Below are 17,663 nucleotides of genomic sequence, written 5' to 3'. Positions count from 1 at the left end.
GGACCTTGCACTTGGCCTTGCTGAACTTAATAAGGTTCTCATGGTCTCACTCCTCAAGCCTGCCAAGGTCCCTCTGGTTGGCATCCCTTCCCTCAAGTGTATCAACTGCACCACTCAGCCTGGTGCTTTCACAAACTTGTTCAGGGTGCACACAATCCCACTGTCTACATCACTGATGAAGATATTAAACCGTATGGGTATACCCAGTACAGTACATCCATCCTGCACCATAAACCTTCCTACAGTGAAACATGCTGATTTCCCCGTGGGATTTCTGCCCCATCTCCGACCTGCTGGCAGAGCTGCTGAAGCACCAGGTGCTGCCCAGGCAGCATGGCCAGGAGGATCGGCAACAGGGGAGCCACCAGTGGATGTGGCCTCCAAGCAGACGTCCACGCATGGGACACCTGTGTCCAACACGACTCGGAAGTTGCTGTCAGCTTTAGGGATTGCCCAGGATCCCCGGACATGTGGAGGAGCCGAAAGCAGAAGAGGCATCCCAAACCCAGCAGGGAGTGCATCCGGGATGGAACCACCATGGGCACTGTGGCTGCAGATGCCAGTGCCTAGGCACACCGCACCAGAGTCAGGCCTTGACCTGCTTGTGCCTATACCCCAAGGAAGGGGGTAGGATATATAGACATAGTCTCTCTCTCTATATATATACTAGATCTAAGGAAGAAATTTTTTACTATGAGGGTGGTGAAACACTGGCCCAGGTTGCCCATAGAGGTGGTCGATGCCCCATCCTTAGACACATTCCAGGTCAGGTTGGACGGGGCTCTGAGCAACCTGATCTAGTTGAGGATGTCCCTGCTCACTGCAGGGGGGTTGGACTGGATGACTTCTAAAGGTCCCTTCCAACCTAAACCATTCTGTGATTCTATTTTATATGTTTGATATGGGTATATATAGAGAGAGATATAGAAAGAGATGCCTGTATCAGCCTGGATATATCTACCCATAGATACATAGGATATAGATATTGCTCTATATATCTTATGTAGTTTCTATATAGTTATAGAAACCTACATCTTATATATAGAAACTATATAGTATCTTGCATAGTTTCTCTATCTAGGAGATAGATATCTCCCTATATAAAACATATGCTAGATATAGACATCTCTCTATATAAGATATGTAGAAAGATATGTATATCTTAGATATAGAAACTCAGACTGAAGGACTCCAGCCAGAAACAGGGTAAAAGGCAGAATTTGGTCTGTAAGAGAGCAGAGATGACCTCCTACATACAGATCCTACATGTAGGATAGAGCTATCTTGCTCTATAAGATACATCCTATAGAGATACAGCATCTATATCTAGTGAGATCTGCATCTGGAGGATTTTCATCTAGAGAGATTTAGGATCTATTATCTACCTAAATCCCAGAGGATCGAGGATATAGCTTTCTCTCTCTATAGGGTATACACTATACCGAAAGAGCTATATAGGGAGGACCTACACACAGAGGACCACCCCAGGAGACATGAGGCCCTTCCAAACCCTTTCCTAAATAACGAGCAGAGCCTCACTTTCCAGCTGGAGCTGAACTCCCTGGCAGGGCAATCATGCCTGACATCATCTCCAATTACTTATCAGCCAAGATGCAGCCCAGGCAGCTGCCTGCTCTGCCTCTTTGCCTTTTCCTGCATGCTGCCTGCTCCCTCTCATCCCCCAGAGCTGCACCAGCCGGCTGCTGGAACAGCAAAAATCCCGCAAAACCCTCCCCCCCACCGGATAAGATAATGCCGCGGGTAATAGGAACCATGCACATCTTCCATGTGGGATCAAGCACTCTCATCCCTGGATGCTTTAAAGCCCAAGCGACAGGCAGGGAAGGCAGCTGCCGACTCAACTGTATGAGTCACAGTTTCGGGTGCGTGGGCAGTGCTTTCTTTTTTTAAAGCACCAGCCCCATCTCAGCCCAGGGAGCGGGGAGCTCGCCTGCCTCGCCCTGAGGATGAAGTTGGGCTTCAGACCCTGCTCCTGGGCAAGCGCGGTGCTGATTCAGTCTACTTGAAACATGCGGTGTTTAGCAGACCCCAGGGATGGGGATATTTAAGCAGGGAGGATGGGCAGCCCCGCCAGTGCCCATCCCACCGCCCACCTACCATGACGGTGATGCCATCCTTCTCCAGGGGGGTCTTGTCATAGGTCACTTCGCACACTCGCACCACCGTGGTGGCACCGTACTTCTTCAGGTCCTGGGGAGGGAAGGAGAAGGACGGGTCTGAAAAATCCCTGCCAGTCGCACCATCTGGTAACCCCAACACATCTGAGCCCTGCTATGACAACATGGGGGCAAATTCCCCAAAGGAGAAATTATTTGTGCCCAGTGAGGTTGCAGCTCCCACTGCAGAAAGGCAGAGGCGGCTGGGGGGGGTCGTAGCGCACCCCACTGAGCACGCTCAGCACCCTGCAGATTGCTCAGGGGCCCCTTCTTGACCTCATTGCCGTATCCCGTCATCACTCTGATGCGCTGCAGGCTTGGGCGTGAGACTTGGGCTGTTTCCAGCATGTCTTACTGCCTGCCACATGGATTGCCCCTGGATTATGCGCCGGCATACCAGCCCCACTGGGCACCACCTGACATTGTCCCCTTCAATGCTCCATCTCCTTCCTTCCCCACGTGCGCTCGCCAGACCACAGCAAACCCCTGCACACGTGGCAGCTCAGCCAAAAATATGAGAAGCTGGAGGAAAGGGGAATTTCTCCCCTTCCCACTGTGCCATCCCCATCGCCTTGTGTGCAGCGCGCAGGGTATGGGGCGGCCATCCCCAAATCCCGACCGTCTTCCTGCGGCTCTCCGAGCCGGTGGCACTCATACTTGTTACTTCAGGTGTGCATTTTCCTCGAGCTCAGAGGATGCCTCTGCCATCAGACCTCAAGGTGGTTCAGGTCTAAGGCAAAAACCTTGTGCCAGGCTCATGCGCAACCCTAGGTCCCCCCACAAACGCAAAACACCTCCTTGTAAGCAGAAGCTGCTTGTGCTGGCTCGACTGAACTTGCAGGATGTTGCCTTTTCCCCAGGTACTGATAAAAAGAGTAAGTCAAAGCCTTTCACCCTGGACTGCAGACGTGCATCCGTTAATCCTCCCCAACGGCTGGCTGCTGCCAGTGCCAGAGGCCGTGCTCCCAGGCAGGGCACCATCGCTGGCTCAGGCAACACTGAGCTCTCCAGCTCCTCGTGCACTGCCCAGCACACTCCGGGCACTGGAAAGATGCTGGGACATTTGGGATGAAAAGCCCTTATTGAGGTGCTGGAAGATGCAGGGGAGGTTGCATACATCCACGTGTGTCACTGGAAAGCCCCTTGACATGATGGACGTGAAGTTGGCAGGGGATGCAACAGGAACAGGGAAACTGTGGTCTGTCTCTGCCATGCCCAAACACCACACTTGGGGTCCTCCAAAACATCCTACCCCAAAAAGCTGGCGGTGATTGGACCCACGGCCCCAGGATGCCAGTGGGGGCCGTGGTACTAAAGGGGATGTGCCGCAGCCTCATCCTACACAGGACTGATCCCTGTTGCATCTTAACATTGGCTTTCAGCCCCAAAACACGCAGCTGGGCCCTAGTCCCCCTCTTCCAGCCTCCCCTCCTTACCTCCAAGAAGGTGCTGAGAGTGGCATTGGTGGGGTTGTGGGTGATCAGGAACCTCATGTTTTTGTAGCAGACTTCCACCGGCGCAGGGCGGTTCATCCGGGCCATGGTAGGGTGGGAGGAGGGTGAGGTGGTGCTGATGGCAGTGAGGGAAAAAATCCGAGAAAAGTGTGGCGTGGAGGGGAAAAAAAAGAAAACCAACAACCCCTCTGCGCTTAAAAAATAAAACTAAAACAGGATCGAGAACTCAATATACAGATGTTGTGCAAATAATCCCAGCTCCTGGGAGCGCGCCGGCTTCCTTGACACACCGCAAGCCCCCGGGGGGAAAAATCCAGATGGGAAAAATAATATTAATGATAATAATAATAATAATAATAAAAAAAAAAAAAATCCCTTTGCTGTAGTGTTGGCTTCCTCGGTGTGTGTGCGACGGCGAGTGGCTTCCGCCTCCGGTGCCGCGTGCTCCCTGGCGCTCTAGAAAGGCCTCTGCATATGGGGGGTGGCGGTGGCGGGAGGGTGACCCCCGTCACGTTACCCCATCGGGGTATGTGGAGTACTTGGGGGCGGCACGGGGGGCCGGGAGCCTACGGGGCGGCGTCGGCGGCGTCTGGCAGCGGTCCCTCGCTGGGGCGATCCATGCACAGGAGCCTTGAATGGTTGAGTCGGAGGGTTGGGATGTCGGGCGAGATGAGGTGAGGCGGCCGGGCGCTGCTTCACGGGGTGGGCTGCTGGGGGCTGCAGGGCTCAGAGCTGCTCCTCAGCACCTCCATAAATCCTGGCGGAGAGCGAGGCTGCAGGGAAGGGAAAGGAAAACACAGTGGTGAGGGTGTTGTCCGCCCCAGGCTGGCTCTAGGGAAGCTCCTGGCTGGTGCGAGGTCGGGGACATGGTGCCCCTGAACGCACCAGCACCCACTGCATCCTGTGTGAGCATCCCATACCGTGCTCATCTTTGCAGGACACAGCAGATTAGAAAGGGAGGCTGTATGTAAAGAAAAAGCTGAAAAATTGTCTGAAAAGCTGAAATGCCACTGGAAAGTGGAGGGGACACACACACTCCCCCTGCAGCAAAAGGGAAAAGCGCATGGCATGGAAGGAGCTTGCTCTCACACCACCCAACACCAGCACCTGGCTGGTATATTTACACACCTGAGCCAGGTGAGCTGACCCCACCATGCACCCACCACATCCCCCCCAGACCTCACCTTTGCATCCCTGAAACGCATGGGGCAGCATGGCAAATATTTCCACCCCGAATGCAGCGCTCTGCCCGAAACCAGCCACCGCTGCCACTAATTGGCCACATGCTCCCGGCGCTGCTCGAGCAGCTAATGTCCACCAAATGCACCTCTAATGCTCTTAGGTCAACTAAGCCGCCTGCAAATGAGCTTTCTTGGGGAGCGGGGGAGTGAAGGAGGGGGTTGTGGGCAAGCGGTTTCACCGAAACTGGTGATGGTTGCGTCCCCCTGCTCGCTTATCCGCATCCCCATCGCTGTCAGTGCATCGCTCCCTATAAAGTACCCTGGCCTCGCAACCTGGGGCATCTTTACCTTCAAGCATGGCAATGGGAAGAATTAAAAATCAGTTCCCACTGTGGAAATGCCAAAACTCAAGAGAAGATGGGCCTGCGGGGGAGGCGAGGGTGCTGTCAGCCCTGCTTGGAGACAAGGGAAGCCCAGCACTTCCCTGCGTTGTTATCTGCCGGGCTCTTGTTTTGAAGCTCGTTCGTCCCCTCCCTGGGTCAGCGGCTGCTTAGCGCCGCATGGCCAGAGCCTCAAAATAGACCATAAGCACATAAGTAACCTGAGTCAGGCTGGCATGCACCCCCTCGTCTCTCCTCCCCAGCGTCCAGAAACTTTCCCCTCCAGGTTGTTTTATCCCCAAGCAACACGACAAGGTGGGAGCAGGGAGGCGTGCTGAGGACTGCCTAGCTCATCACACTGTTTGGGTGCTGTCACTGGGCTCCTCCGTGCCTGAGCACCATTTACAGCCCACTCGCCAGCTCCTGCTTTGCCAGCGATCTCTAGGAATGAGAAAAATCATATAGCAAAAAGAACAAATACCAAAAAATCAAGCAGAAAAGGGAAAAAAAGCCAGGCGAGGTGGTAAGGGGAGGTGGGGCTGCTCTCCTAAACATGCCCAGCTTGGCTGCGAAAATTGTGGACTTTCCCGCTGCCAAGGCACTAATTATTTACTACTGGAAGCATGTGCGAGCCCTGGCGCTGGCCTGGCACACAGCACATCTCCGCGCCCATGTTTTTACAGCCGGGATTTTGGAAAGGAGCTTAGAGGGGGCTAGGAGCTGGGAAAGGGACAAAACTGAAGGGGTTTTCAGCACTGAGCCCTCCCCAGCTCCTCTGCAGACCCTTGTATATCCCCACCCCCCTGAGTTGCCCTAAACCCCCTTGTTAATCACGTTCCATCACTCTTGACTCTTTTTTTTTTTTTTTTGCCTGTAAAAAAATCGGGTAATGCTACCCCAAACCAGGAGGAGATGGGACAGAACCAGCTCTGTGTTTTGATGGTGACTTGTGGCCGAGCAGCATTGAGCCATGGGCTCCTTCAGTTAGGGTGTATTGTTTTGCATTTTTTTTTCAAAGGTGCTAAAGAACAATAATGATCTGCCCTGCACGGATACTCTGCAAAGTTCAAACCCTGCCTGGGTTGCAGGGGACGAGTAGGATACAGTAGGGAGCGTTTTCCAGTCCCCATTAAGAAAATCAGATTTTAGCAGCTGATGGAGGCTGGAAGCTTGGCTGAGGGATGGGAAAGAGGTGGGAGCTGCCTCCCAGCAGCATTTTAGGTCTGACTAAGAGCAGCTCAGCCCCCAGGTGACACTGACACCCCTGGGGCAGCTTACCCTCCCCAACTGGACCATGGCAGCCAGGATCTTTGCTCAAAGCTTGTGATGGTTCTGCAAGATGGGATGGGAGACCTGCTCTCCCCCTGCGGCTCGCTGTGCTTTTCCAGTGATGTTCCCACCCATCACTTTTCTTGTGGGGTCTGCTCCCCCCTGAGATGAGCTCACCATGGCTGGGTAGGAAATGGTATTTCTGGAGGGTAACTTTGAGCTGGTTTTGGCTTCTACAGATCCAGCCATTGAGCTGTGGGCTGTTGTGGCCACAAAAAGAACCAGCAACCCAGCAAGTGAACGTTTCCCGAGAAAAACCTGCTGGCAACCCCCTTGGCAAGCTTTTTCCTTCCTTCTCCATTAGCTTCAAGGGAAAAAAAGAGGTTAAAACCCTCCAAAGGGATGGGAGGGGGGAGGGATGGGCAGCCACAGATGCCCGTTCAAAGGGAAGAGCTGCTGGATAGCAGGTATTGCCCCAAATCATCCCCTTGCAAACCCAGTTTCTCTGAAGCAAAGGTCCTGTGGATCTTCTGCTTTACCTTTTAATGCCTTTCACTCTTGGCTCTTTCAGCTTCCACTGTGTTTGACGACATCTTGCCTTCTGCCCCTTTGGGCTTGATACACTAGCATGAGAGGTGCTTGCACTGCACAAGGAAAAGCAACAAAAGAACCTTTTCCCCTCCAAACAACCTCATATCCTGTTTTAACCGGCTGCAGGGTTGTGTTAATACAAACCATGCCCATGTTTAATTGTGTCCCGGACTAAACCCACCCGCTGAGCAACCCCATGGGACTGGGAGCCACTGCAAGTACCAGTGCCAGCATCGCACTCCGGGAGCGGTAGCTTGCTCCCCATCGTCATCTGACACACGGTTCATGCTCCATCGGCGCTCTGGATACCATATAATTTTTTATTGGCTTGGGCGTGCTTGCTGCCAGTAACGGAGGTTAACTGGGACCCGCCTGCGTACGAGAACAGCGAGTGCTCCTTTCCCACAAGGTCTCCTCTCCAGTGGAAGCATTTCAAGTATTTTGGCAATTGCACATCCTGGCAATTCGGCCCCAAAGCCCATAAATCCCTAATGGATATTCAATCGCAAATCATCCCCAGCTCTGCAGGCTGCGATGCTGATCACCATATTAAGCATGACAGAATAATGTAGAAAAGGGTATTTCAGCTAATATTAATAACCTTCCATGTGAATAAATATCCTTCTGACTCGAGCGCTACAGAGGATCTGGATTCGGATGAAGCATGTGAGTATGGAGTAAGCAAGCCCTGGGTGAGGATGCTCAGTGGGGCAGCACTGGCCTTTCAGGCTCAAATCCTTTGGGGTGAAGCCCAACGAAGGAAATCCAGCACGGATGACTGGAGGAGCTGGGTACCCTGCTGCCACTGTGCCCCTGCCATGCCCAAGGCTGGGGAGGGATGGCAGCCACCTCCCCACAATGTGCCCATTGCTGCCACCCCAACATCTGCAAGCTCATCCCAAAGCCTCAGCAGTGACATTTGCCTTTGGATTTCTACAAGCATCTATCTTCCAGCTGGAATGATGTGATATGGTGGGTTTCTTCCTTGCAAAGCCACCAAAAGACACACGTACTGTGTGAGCCACGGTGATATTTTTCACCATGACTGTGGAAATTTCTGGTTTTCCCCAAGAAGTTTTGCAGTCAAGAGCCCAGTGAAGATCCAGGGCAAACACAGTCTGGCGTGGCAATTGAGGATGCTGCTCCAGGGGACGAGGACTGTCACCCCAAAATAGAGGGGATCTGGGGGCTCTCCTAATTATTCCTTTGCAGCATGGTGGCTCTATTACACATACCGTGGCCTCGTCCCAGCCGTCCAGGGACAGACCCTGCAACGGCGGGGGTGGGGCTGCTCTGCCTTCCAACACATCGATGCAAACTGAAGGGCAGGTCTCCTTCGCTGCAGTTAGTGAAAGGGCTTGGCTGGATGGGTGAGCAGATGCCAGACCCGATGGGTCTGCCGCTGGTACTCAGGCTAGCGGGATGCAGCTGGTGAAGTCAGTTTTTCCTAAGCGCAGCAACTCCCCAAGCAAAGGAAAAGGAAGCTTTGCAGAGCCAAACTGTCGCTCCACGTGGGCTTTAGCAGCGGGACTTGGAACAAAGGCTCTTACTCACCCAAACAATATGTATCTTACCCGTATATAAATATAGCTATCTCCTGAGTGAGCACATCTCGCGTTCAAAGTTCACCTTCAGAAAAATCTAAAAAAACACCCATCTGTGTTACATTTGCTCAACCTCTCTCCTGGTTTCAGCCCATATAGCAAGACACCGACTGGCCCTTTCCCCTCATGGCTGACCACGTCCTACTCTCCCTGCTCCCAATCTCACTTTGCAACGAGCATTTCCATCACCCTGAAAACTGAATGTAAGTTTCTGAGTAGTCCCAGTTATTCCCATGTAGGAGTTCTGCACATATCTACTACTGCCATGTTGTGACTGCAGTGAGCAGGTCTACGAGGCTAGGTTGCATGCACGAGAAGACCCACCAGCACAACCAGCAACACCGCTGCCACCAGCACAACCAGCAACGCCGCTACCACCACTGCTACCGGGATGAGCAGCACCGCCACTGCCATCACTGCCACCACTGTCACCACTGCCACTAGCACAAGCAGACCACCACTGCCACCATTGGCACCACCACCACCACCACCGCCAGGGAGGATAGGTCCCAGGATGCAGAGAGCCACAGTGCCGTCCCCAGCCCGTGACTGCAGCCGGAACCTGGCCAGAGGAAAGCCAATGTGCTGAGATTTCCTCTGGCTGCATCCGTGCAGAAGGAAACAGGAAAGGTCCGGGAGGAGAGCGATGGAAACAAAACACCCCACAGGAGCTGGTGTCTGGGGGCAGAGGCATAAGCAGCCACGGGCACATCCTGCTCCAGGTGCAGAACTGGAAAGAGCAGACAGGGATGTCCCGGAAAAGCCGTGCTGGGTACCATGGGGAGGCGGTGGCGGCTGCAGAGTATCTGCTGCCAGGAGCAGAGCAGCGCCCGGCACCGTCTGCCAGGGAAGTGTCACAGGGTTCTTCCTCCAAGGGGTTATTTTTTTGTTTGCTTCTTTTGCTGCAGAGGATGTTTTCTTGAGCAAAACAGCAAGGAAGATTAAACTTGCACAGGTGCAGAGGGAGAGCGATGGGGTGCTCTCAGCAGCCCACCAAAACACACCTGCGAGATAAACCAGGTCATGCATCTTCCTTCACATCCCTTTCAGCACGTGGTAAACATTGGCTCACAGGTAAATTTGCAGAAAAGAGCTGTACAACCCGATTTTATAGCTCAAGTCAGATTTAAGGATTATTTAGGCAGCAGGGAAAATGCCAGCATGATGTTGGTGTGGAGATTTGCAAGCAGGAGGCACTCAGGAGACCAGGAGAGAGGGAGGAACGGGGAAGATAAGACAGCGAGCCAGACAGACAGAGAAAAAGAGCACAGTCTGCCCAGCACCGTGCAAGCTGGGAATGCACCGAAGGCCCCAGTATCATGACTGACTGCTTTTTATCTTTTATTTGCACCTTTTTTTCTTTGAAGAGAGGCTGAGGCACAGTGTGGAAAGTGCCTAAAACAGCCCTTTGGGAGTTGTTTTCCCTCTCACCCGCTTTGGTGCTGGTCCACAACCCCAATGGGACACGGACCCCGTGCTGACGCAAGGATGCCTGTGATGGACACTGGCGCGGGGGCTGCCTCTCCTGCCCAGTGCTCCTGGGGAAATGCCCTGGAGGAAACGCAAGATGCTCCAGGCACCCCTTGGACAGCCCTTTAGCTGCAGTTTCAGTTTTTAATCCCATGCAGCTCGAATTTGAGATGTGCATAGATGGCTTTTTTTTTTTTTAACCTAACTCCTTCTTGCACCGTAAGAGATTCAGCCACCAGAAGCAGCTCATGAAAAACACAAAAAGGCATGAAACATTCAGCGCTGGGGGGGGAAAAGGACCCCCCGAGGTGAACACAGTCCCCTACCCATCCCTCCCACCCTGTCCCCAGCAGCAGACAACTCACGGGCAGCCGGCGGCGGCCCCACTCGCAGCGAGATCCTGGTTTTATGATCCGGGATATCCCCTCGGCCGCCTTCCCCCAGCAGCCGCGAGGAGCTCGCAGCCGCGGTGCTGACGTCAGAGGCTTTTCCTGGCTTGGATTTGAAGGGAAAGGAGGAAAAAAAAGGGGGGGGGGGGGCGAGAGAGGCCAACTCCATGGGGAACTGTAATAGCAGGCTTTGGGCTGGCTGCCTCCCAAATCTGCAGAGGGTGCGCCCTGGAGGGTTTTTTTGGGAGGGAGGAAGGCTCGGTCGTTTGGGGACGGCTGGTCCCCACGCTCCGGCACCCCATACACAGGGAAGTCAGGCACCCCAGATACTGGGGGACAGCTTCCTCCCATCCTTCAGGGATTTCTTTTGGCTAGAGGAATCAGGGGAAAAAAGCAATCCTGCATCTGATGGGGCATTTCCAGGCTTCTTGCCTTGCCCAAGAGCATCCTTGGAAAGAAAAAAAATTCCCAGAGCAGCACCCTCACCCCAAAACACACATGGGGGGAACAAGCCAACCCCAGTGGTCCCCCCCAACAACTGCCACCACCACGTGTTGCTCCCACCCTGAATCTCCAGCGTGGCTGAACATCTGCTTCTCTTTTCTTGTGGTTTCTTGAAGCATTTTGAGCGAATTTAATACTCGTGGCAGGTGCCTGAATGGCAAAACACTGCGGGGGAGCGATACCTCTTATGGGGAAGCACCAGGAGCACGGGCAGCAGCAACCCCCCCGGAAGGGCATGGTGGGGCTGTTGTGGCCTGCCCTTCAAAGTAAAGCTTGAGCCCATGCTGGGGAGACTATTTCTGGGAGAGATGCAGCCTGCAGTTAGTTTTTCCACTGCCTACCCCAGCACCGGTGTTTTGGCCTCTGGTCTTCAACTGCCCCGTTTTCCACCGGACCTGAACTTGCTATTTCGCATGTCCCTGCTTGGTGGTGGCATCCCGACGTGAAGATGTCCCTATGCCAACCAGTCCTACCTCCTCGTCAAGCCAACCGCAGCCCTGACCAAAGGGCACTGGCAGCCTTCTCTGCGTCATCGGCATGACTTGCACAACCCCCAATGCCAACCGGCCGCGGTGGCTTTGATGGGTGTTTGTTGACGAAGAAGGGGGCTCCAGGGGACTCAATCTACCCAACGGGTGGATTTCGACCTGCAGATAGTGTTGAAAGTACACCCTGCTCCACGACATGCTGGGGATGGCAACACAGGAGAGAAGAAAACATTCTCTGCCTGTGATGAGCCCCATGGAAAGGTCTTCTCAGCTGGCATTAAGCTACAGCCAGTAACCAGAGAAGCCAAACTCTGGAGAAAGGCAGCTCTTCCAAGTTAATGGCACCAAGTTTAGATGGGGTTTGTGGGTCTTTTAGCTCCTCCCACCATCCAGACTCCATGCTCTCAGTGGTTGTTCTCCCAGACCATCTCACCCTTGCCCCCCAGTAGTGGGTCTAAACATCTCACCCCATGGATGCAGGGTCACATACATCGTGATAAGCTGTTGGGGGATGGCAACACCACTGGTCCTCTCCCTCGTGGTGGGCACCAAAGCACTTTTCAACGCAGCCACCAGCCCATGAGGGCTGTGGCTCCTCTGTGACGGCTCCTCCTCGTCCTCACCAGCCTTGACCACTGCCACCTCCCAGCAGAAACCACCCATTCCAGGCTTTACCCTTCCCAGTGGGATGGGACAGAAATGTCGCATGCAGGTAACAAGTGCCCCCTGCCAGGGCTACTAATAATATAGAGAAATGCTGGGGGAAAAGGGATCATTGAAAGCTGTGGCACAAGTGAAGGGAGATGGGAAAATGTCCTGCTCCTGCACGGGAGCATGCTGCAGACCCCTGGCACACCACACTCCTGGCTTACCCCATCAAGCCCAGGTCCTGCAAAGAAGGTTTTCCCCGCAAACCCCTTCCAGAAACCTCCTTAGCTCGAGCAAAAAGCGACGGCAGACCCCTGCTCGCTGCAGGACCACTGCTCTGCAAAGGCAACACGCTGGCAAAGCTCTAGGGGTAAAAGCGGGTACCTGTGAGCTGCCAGTTTTGGATGCATGACTATGGGCATGGCCTGATCCTGTACCCTCTGCCACTGCCAGCAACAAGGACAAAATTCTTTGGTCTGAGCCACTGCCGCTCTTGCGCAAAAACCCAGCGCCAAGGGACGCTGTGCTGGCGGGCACCATGAGGTGTCCCCGGCCCACAAGAGCTTGCAGAGCAAATAAAGGTGGTTTTCTTTCAGATCAAAGGGGTGAAATGCCAAAAGTTGCAGCCATTCTTGCTGGCGGGACATTGGTGTCTCCACTTGCTGAACAGAGCCTGCCTAGCGTGTAAAGCATTGCCTCTTGTCCTCAGCCTGACTTACACCTTGTCAACATGGGAGATGGGGGGACCAAACTGGCAGGAGGAGGAGAAGGGAGGATCGAGCATTGCTTTAGAGGAAGACAATTAAGCCAGTGCAGAGCTTGGGCTGCTCAGGGCCTGCAAAGTGGGGAGCTCCTGAAGCTCAAAGCTCCCTGGAAATGCATCTTGCGGCTGGGCTCACAGGGACATAAAAAGGCAAGGATGCAGCTGCAGCTCTTCCTCCAGCTCAGGAATCAGCAGCCACTGGGGACTTGGAGAGAGATGGGATTGATGGATGAATTGTTTATGGATAAGGAATTGGCTGGATGGCCACACCAAAGAGCTGCAGACCAATGTCCAAATGGAGATCAGTAACAAGTAGCGTTGGTCAGGGGTCCGTATTGGGACCGGCGCTGTTAAATATCTTTATTAATGGCATAGACAGTGGGAGTGAGTGTACCCTCAGCAAGTCTGCAGACGACAACCAACAAAGTGGTGCAGTTGATAAGCTTGAAGGAACGAATGCCACCCAGAGGGACCTTGACAGGCTTGAGGAGTGAGACCATGAGAAATTTAAGAAGTTCAACAAGGCCAAACAGAAGGTCCTGCACCTGGGTTGGGGCAATTCCTGGTATCATGAATGGATTAAGAGCTGCCCTGCAGAGGAGGACATTGGGATACGGGTGGATGAAAAATTGGACGTGAGCCAACAATGTGCGCTCGCAGCCAAGAAAGCCAGTTGTACCCTGGGCTGCATCCACAGAAGTGTGGCCAGCAGGTCGAGGGAGGTGATTCTCCCTCTCTATTCTGCTCTCATGAGACCCCACTGGAGTACAGAATCCAGCTCTGCGGTCCACAGTACAAGAAAGACATGGACCTATTAAAGTGGGTCCAGAGGTGGGCCAGGAAAATGATCAGAGGGTTGGAACACCTCTGAAGAAAGCCTGAGAGATTTGGGGTTGTTCAGCCTGGAGGAGAGAAGGCTCCAGGAGACCTTATTGCAGCCCTTTAATATATAAAGCGAGCTTATAAGAAAGACTGAGAGAGACTTTTCACTAGGGCCTGCAGTGACAGGACAAGAGTCAATGGTTTTAAATTGGAAGAGGGTAGGTTTATATCAAACATAGGGCAGAAATTTGCCATGATGAGAGTGGTGAGATACTGGAACAGGTTGCCCATAGAAGTGTGGATGCCCCATCCCTGGAAGTGTTCCAGGTCAGGTTGGACAGGGCTTTAAGCAACCTGATCTAGTGACAGATGTCCCTGGCTATGGCAGGGGGTTTGGACTAGATGATCTTTAAAGGTCATTTCCACCCCAAACCGTTCTCTGATTCTGTGACTACTTGATGGCCATGGTGGCTGGGTGGCATCATGGCTCTTCCCCAGGCTTCTCCACATTGGCTTCCTCCCAGCTCCCAGCTTGCCTCTTCATCGAGTGAGGTCCAAACTGGATTCAGGATTAACAAAGAGATTAAAAAGCCTTGCTGGAACAGGAATCTCTGAGCATTAGGAAAATGGGCTGAAAACTCCTAAGGACCGGAGTCCCAAAATGCTGCAGCCTGGGACATGGTCTGAGACTGCAGAAATGGGCTCCCCATTACAACCAAGCCAGTCTTCTTCCGGGCTGCAAACCAGAAGCAGAAAGCATGCTACTGGTGCTCCAGACAAGCACATTTTAAATCACATCCTCACATGCAAGCAGCGATGCTCTGGCATGCCATGGCTGCTCCTGGCTGCTGTTTGAGGCAAAACCAGCTAAAAATGGAACTGATGGCAAACTATAGAGATCCCAGTGTGTCCTGTCACTTAAATGAACTGTCTTTCGATACAGAAGATGAACAGGGTTATCTAATCACATTCCTGTCATTCACAGGAAGCATTTCCAGCAGCGGCTTTATAAAAGCCAGCAAATGCTCTGACATCTCAGAAAGAGAAATTGCAACCATTCATACAAGCAAAAAGCCTGCTCTGAATAGGAGATGCCAGAGCCACTGCGGGATGCTGCTACTTACTCTACTTCCCATCCCAGCAGGGAAAGTAAGGAGGAGGTCATGCAGCAAAGCCCAGCTGGCTGCGACGGACTGTGCCCAGGTGATTTTGGAGATCATTGAAGGAGAAGGAACACGTCCTCTATGGAATGGCAGGAAGCCGAGGAAACCCATCCTGCCTACAGCACCGCTGCCGAGCATCATGTGAACACCGCAACAAGTGGGGATGCCACGTCCCACAGGAATGGCGCACTCAAGCAAAACAATCCAGCAGTGGGATGTTGCAACCCCAAAGCACCTTTCCAGGCTGATACCGCTTTTGGGACAACATGGAGGTGAAGTGGTAATTGCACAGTGCTTTTGGGACAGAGGAGCCTGCGGCTGGCAATGCCACGCTGCTTCTTCCCAAAACGCTGGAAGGTTTGCAGGAGAGCATCTGACTGCTCGAGAAACGCCCAGGAACGCTTACTCATGAGCATACTTTTGCTTTGACTTTCTTTCATCGGGGTATTTGCATAAAACCGGCACTGCCTTTAGGGAAATGCAAACTCTCTGCAGAAAGGGAAGCGTTTGAATGTGCTGGCTGCTCAGACGCGCGGGGCAGGGAAGCAACGCTTTTATCACCTGAAAATTAAATAAAGGCTGAGATGTGAAGCCTCCCCACCCTGCTCAGCAGGAAAACTTCCGCAGCTCCTACGGCCGGATCCAGCAGGGATGGGACAGGCAGGACGCGGTGTTTTATCCGTGCTTTGCACATCCTCCCCAGCCCCAGGGGTAAGCTTTAATGGCCTGGAGACACGCAAGCTGCTCCAGCTCCGCTCGGCTCCCGGATGGTTTCAGAGGCGTTTTGACACCCCGCCGTGGGTGGCATTTCCCAGCCACCCTTGCTGTGCTGGAGCAGGCTCTAATCATGCTGAAAGTAAATGAGTTTCCCTGGATAAATTAAGCCACAACCTCAAATTCATCATTTATGATGAAGCCAGCAGCCAACTACTGAGGATAATAAATGTTTTTGGGTAGGCACATACATGTGCTCTGCCTCTGTGCAGGGACAAAAGGCAAAGGAGGTAAATGAAAAAGCAACCCCGATAACAAACAAAAAGCCAAAGCTGTTGTGCAGGGAAAAGGCTTTTCATATAAGACTCAAGGGAGAGGCAGGCCTCATCCCAACCAACGCAGCAATGCTCCGACCATCCCACCAGAGGCTGCTGGGGACTGAGCTGCTGTGCTGGGCTCTGAAAAGCTGGTAGGACCAGCCCTGCTTTGCCACAGAGCATCACAGTCAGCGGCGGGTGCAGAGCAGCATCCCATCAACGTCCCTGGTTGCATGTGCCACGAGAAAAATGGAACCATGCCTAAAAACCAGGCTGCCCCATTATCGTCCCTTCCCATCTTCAGCCCCGCTGCACTTGGCACCACCGATCCCTGCCCTAGACTCCTTGCTCAGCAGTGCCGGGTGCTCCCACAGGTACAGCCTCCAGAGGGGAGATACAGGACCTACCCTGGGTGTTCCCGGTCTGCCAGAAACAGAGGTAGTCAGGAGCGGCTTGGCCGACTGGGTTAAATACTTGCTTTGAGATCCAGCCAAAGTAGTCCCTGCCTCTCCACTCCCAGGGCCACACAAGATGGTTTCAGCCTGGGGAGGGAGGCAGACAGCCATTCCCAATCCTACCTGTCACGGGTACACCCCAGGGAGGGTTTTTCTCCATCTCTTCTTCATGCTGCTTCCTAAAGAGCCAGGCTGCAGCGAACAGAAAATGCAACATTGAGGAAACTCTATGGAGACCTTGCAGAATCCCAGACTGGCAGGGGTTGGGAGGGACCCCTGGAGATCATCTCATCCAACCCCCCTGCTTGAGCAGGCACCCCCAGAGGAGGGGGCACAGGGCCGCGTCCAGGCGGGGGGTGAATGTCTCCAGGGAAGGGACCCCACAGCCTCCCTGGGCAGCCTGTGCCCCTGCTCTGGCACCCACACAGGGAAGGGGTTTGTCCCAATGTTCAGGTGGAACTTCCCGTGTTCCAGCTTGTGCCCATTGACCCTTGTGCTGTCATTGGGCACTATTGAAAAGTGCCCAGTCCCATCCTCTTGACACCCACCTTTCAGATATTTATAAGCATTGATGAGATCCCCCCTCAGCCTTCTCTTCTCCAGGCTGAACAAACCCAAGTGTCTCAGCCTTTCCTCATAAGGGAGATGCTCCAGTCCCCTGAGCATCTTAGTAGCTCTCCACTGGACTTGCTCAAGCAGTTCACTGCCCCCCCTAAACTGGGGGGCCCAGAACTAGACACAAAGAAGTGCAGAAATGCCCAGCACTGACTTAGGGCTTTATGAATTCCCCCATTATAAGCTCCTGCAGTACAGAGAAGCAGCTAAATGAGGGCACTCCTATTAATATACCTGTCTCCATGCTGAAATTCATGCTATTTTAACTATCTTAGCAGAAAAAAACACACTCTAGTGCCCTACAGGAGCTGTATAGAGAGTACTCACAGCAGCCAGCACAAAGTGTGTTTTGCTGTTTTACAAATAATTTAAATTTGGCATCACATGTGACAACCAACAGCAAAACCAGCCCAGGGACAGGCTGTCCCTCTGCGGTCCAGCCCAAGGGAGCAGAGACAAGGGGCACTCAAGACATCCCCTCCAGCCACAGGGTTCATCCGCTCCAGCACAAAGTCAGCTGCCCCATGGCTTGACTCAGCCTTGCTGGCACAAGAGCATCGAGATATCGACGGCCGCCTTGGCGAGGGCACCTGGGAGTTGATCTCGCCTTGGGGGAATTATAAAACAAAACAAAACAAAACAAATTTATTTTCAGCTTG

The 17,663-nt window shown here is 53.2% G+C and overlaps 1 protein-coding gene across 5 annotated transcripts in view; it reads right to left on the bottom strand.

Moving 5' to 3' along the window:
- PTP4A3 (protein tyrosine phosphatase 4A3) overlaps nt 1-17,663 on the bottom strand; it is a 48,957-nt gene that overhangs the window by 8,205 nt on the left and 23,089 nt on the right. For 3 of the 5 annotated variants that reach the window (XM_064442006.1, XM_064442009.1, XM_064442008.1), the window contains exons 2-3: nt 3,614-4,404; nt 2,119-2,211 (exon numbers count right to left, since the gene is read on the bottom strand). In XM_064442006.1, coding sequence (XP_064298076.1) covers nt 2,119-2,211; nt 3,614-3,718 — 198 coding nt within the window. In that variant the 5' untranslated portion in view covers nt 3,719-4,404. Of the gene's footprint in view, nt 1-2,118; nt 2,212-3,613; nt 4,405-10,491; nt 10,595-11,360; nt 11,431-17,663 lie in introns of those variants that run through there. The other 2 variants (XM_064442010.1, XM_064442007.1) reach the window with 2 other exon arrangements.

Source organism: Phalacrocorax carbo, chromosome 2, assembly GCF_963921805.1.
Source record: "Phalacrocorax carbo chromosome 2, bPhaCar2.1, whole genome shotgun sequence".
Lineage (NCBI taxonomy): Eukaryota > Metazoa > Chordata > Aves > Suliformes > Phalacrocoracidae > Phalacrocorax > Phalacrocorax carbo.
Note: the sequence above shows the minus strand (reverse complement) of the source record. Positions and strands in the feature narration are given on the sequence as shown.